General features: G+C 33.5%; 1 protein-coding gene across 7 annotated transcripts in view; it reads right to left on the minus strand.

Moving 5' to 3' along the window:
* Positions 1 to 272: 272 nt before the first annotated feature.
* LOC127162324 (ribonuclease inhibitor-like) overlaps positions 273 to 7,612 on the minus strand; it is a 25,368-nt gene continuing 18,028 nt past the window's right edge. For 4 of the 7 annotated variants that reach the window (XM_051105114.1, XM_051105117.1, XM_051105115.1 and 1 more), the window contains 5 exons: positions 5,927 to 6,100; positions 4,110 to 4,283; positions 2,330 to 2,503; positions 1,992 to 2,153; positions 273 to 698 (listed from right to left, as the gene is read on the minus strand). In XM_051105114.1, coding sequence (XP_050961071.1) covers positions 620 to 698; positions 1,992 to 2,153; positions 2,330 to 2,503; positions 4,110 to 4,283; positions 5,927 to 6,100 — 763 coding nt within the window. In that variant the 3' untranslated portion in view covers positions 273 to 619. The remainder of the gene's footprint in view (positions 699 to 1,991; positions 2,154 to 2,329; positions 2,504 to 4,109; positions 4,284 to 5,926; positions 6,101 to 7,612) is intronic. The other 3 variants (XM_051105113.1, XM_051105112.1, XM_051105116.1) reach the window with 3 other exon arrangements.

A 7,612-nucleotide genomic window follows, 5' to 3' on the forward strand; every position in this document is an offset into this window, starting at 1 on the left:
AGGAGACTGAAAGACACAAATGCTGTTAACTGGTGAAAATGTTTAGTTGGTCTGAACTGATGAAGGAGAGACTCCATCCACAGAACAAACACAATATACTGGATATCTGTACATTAACAACACACACACACATAACTAACCTAATATAAAATAAAATACAATAACAATGTGTATAAAATATGAGATAACAAATGTTTTAAGTAACATGGAAATTTCACATTATAGACTTGTTTTATCATTTCTTTTCATACATTTAAGTGCTGCATTTATGATTAGAAACATTTGAATCATTATGGATGATTTTAATACAAATATTATTAAACTGAAGAGCCAGACAGACTCATCTGAGCTTCTTCCTCCTCTGTTCCAGCTTTAAATTAAACAAAATGATCACTTGAATACTAAAGCAACATTAATCATTCAATATCACATGTTTCTAACACACATGCTGCATTATTTGATTGTAAAGTCTGAGTCTCTTCACCTGTATGGATCACATTCACACATTTATCACACATTTCTTTCTCCTCATAGACACAGTAGTGAAGCTCTTCTGTGGATCCTCACCTGATGTTTACTGCTCCTCTCAAGACCACTTCATTATGATATACAGCATTTATCATCTTTTGGTGATTAAACTCCACATATTTCTTGCAATTGAACTACCAGGGACTTTTGGTGATGGATCTGTATCTACACTGTAAGGTGGAACAGAAGAGAAGATAATCAGAGTTCAGTGGAACAAACTACAAATTAGTTACTATATTTCAATCACATTTTTTTTTTTTTTTTTTTTTTTTGTAAAAAGTTGCATTAAAATCCTGTAATCAGATTAATTACTGACTCTACCTGATTTGAATACATATTTATAAAACAGTATTTGTGTTTTAAATATAATACATTTAGTCATTTTAAAAGGTTTTCTATTGAGTCAAAATAACATTGAAACACATCATCTTTATTTATGCAGTGAAAAGAAATATAATAAATGACACAACAAATACAAATATTTTGCCTTAAAACAAAAACGTTCTGTTAAAGATCACGTCATCTAAAACATCTGTCCTCTGTTTAAACATGTTTGTATTGGTCTCAGTAAAGAACTGAAATTATTAAAAAAATGTTTCTTGTCTCAACTTCCAGGTTCATTTATAGTTTGTTAGGAACTGTTTTCTTTGTGGAAGCTTTGCATTTAAAATGAAACAATGGATTTCATTCAAATCAATCATTTGTCTCTAATCATTCATTCATGTGGACAAGAAACAGTATAATAAGGGTATTGCTCATATCCATTGGACATACATCAGAATAAACTCCCTTCAGGATGATGCATTCCTGGATCAAATGTGGATTCTGTACATTATACCCAGGGTCCTGATTTGGATGTAAAAACCCAGGGTGGATTTGTGGAAAAACAGAGGGGGATTTTTGAAAAAATTCATTGTTTCTCCAATAAACATGAGCATATTAATAACAAGCATCTTGTCAGAATGAAGCATGTTTCCCAGGTTTACACCGTTGAGCTGTTGCAGTTCTACCAGGGAGGAATTCACCCCGACAAATCACACCCTGATTAAACCTTACATAAGTAATGTGACGTGTTGCTTGTCAAAGTTAAAAACACAAGAGACAGAGACATTGATCATGTGATGCTGGACGGCTGTGAGCTGAAGCTGGAATCTGCACTGATTTTACCAGCGTTTTCCTACAATCTGACCAAATCTATTTCAAACTGTAATGATTCACTATTACTGATGTCATTAATAAAGCAGGTGTTGTTGTATAAAGCTCTGACAGTGTGCTTTTGTTCTCTTTCCTCCTTTGTGTTCAACATTTTTATCAACTTTACATTTCATTCTGACACAAACCCTTTGAAATAAAGCTTGATGATAATTTGATAAACTCTTTTCACAAATATTTGAAAGTATATATTTGTTCACATATTAGAGGTAAATGAATCTCTTTAATATCAGAAAGTGAAGTTTACTCACCTCAGTTTACAGTTTGAGTCTCGTAGCACATCAATGAGCTGCTGCTTTGAGTCTCCAATCATATTCTTACTCAGATTAAGCTCTTTTAGAAACTGCAGTGCTTTTGTGTTTGTCAAACACTGAGTTAAAGAAGAAACATCTGTAATTCCACAGGAATGAAGACTAGAAAGAGACAAACAGAGGAAGATCATCTTACAAACAAATCATTAAGGTGAAGAATTTTTCACAAATATAATGTGAACTCAGACTCATCATGAGATTTTGAGTATAAAGTGTTTTGGTTTAAACTGTTGAAGTGATTTTAATCATTTTGATTCTTGTATGTGAATGTTACTGACCTCAATCTCTCCAGTTTACAGTGTGAATCCTTCAGTACGTCACATAAGTGATTCACTCCTGTGTTTTTTATTTGATTCCAGCTCAGGTTCAGTTCTCTCAGGTGTGATGGGTTTGATTTCAGAGCTGAAGTCAGGATGAGACACTGTTTCTCTGTAATACTGCAATCACACAGACTGAAAACAGAAAGAGAAAAGACAATGAATCAGATCCATGTAAAGTTTATGTGTGAATAAATACATCATAAGTAAATGTCATAGAGTCAAAAAATAAATTAGTTCTGCTTATTTAATTTTACTAAAGAATGTTTTTACAATTTAATTTATTTCATTTAAATGAAAATTGCTTAGTTGGGTCAATTTAGCTGGTTTACATTAAAAGTTTGGGTTCAGCTCAACTACATTTGTCAAACAAAATCTTGTGGAAACAAATAACTATATATTTATTTATTTATTCACTGAGGCCTAATTATTATTAATATATTAAACAAGCAGTTTCACTCATAATTATACACAATAATGAATATGAAAAAACTGGTGTCAGTACTGATATTTGAATATCTATTACTCAAGAGTCACAGTCTAAACACAAACGTCACTCTTCTGCATAATGGGAACCACAAAATTCAACAACATTACAGAAACTGTCCAGCATAACTGAACATTAAACACTAACATGTATTTCCCTTTACAGAAAAACACATGAAATAACACTTCATCCCTAAATTTACAATCATGCAGTTCCTTGCAAATCATGCTGTGAACTACAAATCCACTGCTCAGTTACGTCAACAAAAACAATATTAATGTAGTTTCAACCAAATAAATTAAATCAGTTTCAATATTAAATATATTAGGTAGAGTGAACACAACAAAATTTTACAGAATGCTCAAAAACATGTTACTTTAGCTCAGTAGTTTCGGCCAAGAATTTTCATTTCGGTACATCCCTGGATCATTTTCAGGGTGATACAAGACCCCACTGTCAAATTATGTCGCTTATTATACGGCTACTTGCCACATATAAATAATTTAACACAAAATATGAATTTCATCATATTTTATTATCTCAAGAGACTCGCAGTACCCGCTGCAGCTGTCTGTTATCAGTTTTTGTCCTAAAATAACAGACCACTAGATGGTGCAGTTGATATCAGAAATGAGAAACTGACATCAGCCGAGTAAAATCATGAATGAATGACACAGTGTAGTTCTGCTCTAAGCATGGACACGTTTTTGAAAAGACAACAAGTGGCAGGTAAATGTAGATAGATGATGAATCTACTTCAGAGATCACAACTACAACAAAGAGATAAAAATATGAAAAAATTAAAAAATCTGTTTAAAAAACAATGAATGCTGTAACATAGTTTAAAAAAAAAAAAAAAAAAAAAAAAAAAAAAAAAGTACATAGTGAAGCTACATGCTTTACTTTTAATGTTTCTACTCTAAAAGTGACTAGTTCCTTGTTTAGTTTTTCTTTCAGTAAATTGTCACACACTGAATTATAATAATTGTAATAATTATTACGTTTCAAATAATTCCTTCTGAAATTGTTTATGTGTAAATGAATGGGGTGGGGGGCTTGAATTTTTTTTATTCTGCAAAAGGGGGGCCCGGCAGAAAAAGTTTGGGAACCACTGCTTTAGCTGATTTTAATTAAAATGAAAAAGAGGCAAAAATTATTTTGAGTGTACAGTCACAAACACACACAAAACACTTAAAATAAACTGAACAGTAAATTAATCTCACTGTCACTGCTGTACAGTATAATGATACTAACTGTAGTTTCTCCAGCTTGAATTGTGTGTTCATCAGTAGATCACTGAGGTTTTTCACTCCAGAGTCTCCTAGTTTATTCCAGCTCAGGTTCAGTTCTCTCAGGTGTGATGGGTTTGATTTCAGAGCTGAAGTCAGGATGAGACACTGTTTCTCTGTAATACTGCATTCACACAGACTGAAGACAGAAAGAGAAAAGACAATGAATCAGACAAGTGTCAAGTTCATGTGAGTAAATTCATCATGTGTTAACACCATACAGTGCAATAATTAAAACATTGCCAAAAACATTATATGACCATAAACAAGAACAGAAGAAAAAAAGATTAACAAAGCATCTTAAGATCTAGGATCAACTATAGAACTACTTAAAAATGACATTAAAAATGTGAACATTTAGTTTAAAATTCTGTTTCTGAATTACAATTTACCTAAAGGAACAGGAATCAATAGCAGAATCTCAAAATGACCATGTTTTCAGTTGTTTATGGAAATTGGTCAAACCGAGAAGTTTTTTTTCATATCGTGTATGAACATTTGCTGTTCATAAGGAGGAAAAGGCAAGAAATTGACTGAAAAAAAGCAGGGAAAAGTGGCTTGTAAACCTGCGTCTGTGGTCAGGAGGAGAGTCAGATAATGCTTGTGTGTGTGAATGGTTAATAAAAGACATAATAATATTAAGATATAAAGAAATATATAAATAGATACAGGGTGAGACAGTGAGAATTCACTCAATGCTAAAAGCCACACATAGATACAATGCAAAAAAGATCTTATATTTGCAGTTGATTACAATTGAACCTTGTGCGATAAAGTGAAGTGAGTCACAGCTTTTTAGTGACTATATGAAAGCGCTGTTTGCTCACTTTCTAGACTATAATCAATTCAGAATTTGAAAAAAGGTTTCGCTTTACATGCTGCTAACAGGACCAATGGCCAAAAACCCTGTACAGCAGTAGATTCAGGAGTGACATATGTCCTGTATCCTTCATATAAATGTGGGAATCACATGCTTAGCTTATTTCCACCACCTCAATGACAGGCAACTGAGGCAGCTATTTCAATTTAGCTGAAAAATCACTCCTATTCATAACACATCCAACACATGTTGTGATTTTCTGTTTATATGTTTCTCTTGTACAGTACAGACTTTCCTCCATCTCATCTGTTCTGCTTGTTCAGTCACTCCTGAAAGTTCGCTGCATGTGCAGGGTTTTGTGGTCATTGGTCCTGTTTGCAACACATAAAGTGAAACTTTGATTCAAATTCTGAACTGATTATAGAAAGTGAGCAAACAGTATCTACTCTGTATCTATTTATATATTTCTTTATTAATATCTTAACATATTATTATATCTTTTCTTAATCATTTGCACACACAAGCATGATCCGACTCTCCTCCTGACCACAGACGGAGGTTTACAAGCCACTTTTTCCTGCACTTTTTAGTCAGTTCTTGACTTTCCGCCCTTATGAACAGCTAATTTTCATACATGATAAAAGATATTTTGTGGTTTCTCGGTTTGACCAATTTGAGCATCCATAAACAACGCAAAACAGGCATTTTTGAGTTTCTGCTAGTGATTCCTATGGAGAAATATCACTTCCTGCCCTCCAGCTGCATTTCACACCACAGCAATGACGTCATGTGCAAACAACCTATTGCTGTCATTTAAGTTATTTAGATGAAAGATCAGAAGGGCACATACATTAGAAATATGTAATGTACATGGATAAATCATTTAATTACTGCAATATTCCATAAAAAAATAATAACTGTTAACTTTAACTGTCACTGCTGTACAGTATAATGATACTAACTCTAGTTTCTCCAGCTTGAATTGTGTGTTCATCAGTAGATCACTGAGGTTTTTCACTCCAGAGTCTCCTAGTTTATTCCAGCTCAGGTTCAGTTCTCTCAGGTGTGATGGGTTTGATTTCAGAGCTGAAGTCAGGATGAGACACTGTTCCTCTGTAATACTGCAATAACACAGACTGAAGACAGAAAGAGAAAAGACAATGAATCAGACATGTTGTTCATGTGTGAGTTAAATGAATCATGAGTAAACACCATACAGTGCAATAAATAAAATGTTGCTAAAACCTGAAAACAAAATAAGTAAATAAATAATCATACAGCCATAAACTAAAACTAAAAACAAAACTAGGATTTGAGGATACTAGTTACATTTCAAGTCTGGAGAATCTTTAGTCAGAACAAAAACAAAAACAAACAAACAAACAAAAAAAAAAAAAACAAAAAAAAAAAAAAAAAAAAAACAGATTTGTGATTTGTAAGGTAATTGAGATATAGGATAAACTATAGAATCACTTAAAAATAACATTAATGTAAATGTAAAAATGGAGTTTAAATGTAACAAATCAAGAAAATTCTGTTCATAAATCAAAATTTACTTCAAGACATTTTAAGATTGTAGTTTACAGTCAAATACAACATTTTGTGATCATATTTTGTTCTTATTGTGATGAATGTCTGAGTGAAACCGCCCCCTGGAATTTGGAGGGTCATATAGCACACATACTTGCACGTACACATATGAAACTCGGTACACATATAGAACTCATAAATCTGAACAACTTTTGCACCCTATGTCATTAGCTAATCCCAACAGGAAGTTGGTTATTCTGGGTTTTGTCAAAAACGCATGCTCTGGAATTTGATATACTAGTCCTAGGTTTTTTACCCAATTGCCACCAAACTCGGTCAACCTGATCTCAAGACATTGGGGATGAAAAATTGCGAAGGGATTTTTGATATCTCGAACGGTTTGGCCGTGGCGAGGCGACGAAATTATGGCGAGAAATGAGAAACAGGAAATGGCTAATAACTATTGCACACATTGTCTGATTCTGATGAAACTTTAGGAGTTTGTTTGTTGTATGATGCCGATCACATAGATGTGACTATTGAGAGTCAAAGTTATAGCGCCACCAACTGGCAACAGGAAATTTGTCATTTTCAAAATGCTTTTAAATCAGCCTCTTAATTTTACTCGATTTGCTTCAAACTTCATCAGAATAATGTCAAAACACGGCCGATGAGAATCTGTAAAGGGGTCGTTGATACATTAAATGCTGTTGCCATGGCAACGTGTCAAACTTTAACATTTGTTTCCTGTGTTTTTGGGGCACTTAATAAGCTTAGATTTTCATGAAACTCAACACACACATCAGTATTAATGATAGTTAGACACTGGCAAAGGCTCATAAATGGGCGTGGAGGAGGCGCTCTATAGCGCCACCTTTAGTCAAAAGTTGGGGGGTTAGTTTTAGCTACAGACACCAAACTTGGTATGTATATTGATCTCATCAAGCCGGACAACTTTCTAATTTACACCCATTAGCGGCGACCAACAGGAAGTCTGCTATTTTGATTTGAATGTGGATTTTTGGAAAAATCAGGCTATAAATAAATTCATACTCCTCCAAGCAGGAATAAGTAGTTCACACCAAACTTTGTCAACATGATGCCAACATACTGAAGAT

The sequence above is a fragment of the Labeo rohita genome, unplaced genomic scaffold, assembly GCF_022985175.1.
Source record: "Labeo rohita strain BAU-BD-2019 unplaced genomic scaffold, IGBB_LRoh.1.0 scaffold_891, whole genome shotgun sequence".
NCBI classification, from domain to species: domain Eukaryota; kingdom Metazoa; phylum Chordata; class Actinopteri; order Cypriniformes; family Cyprinidae; genus Labeo; species Labeo rohita.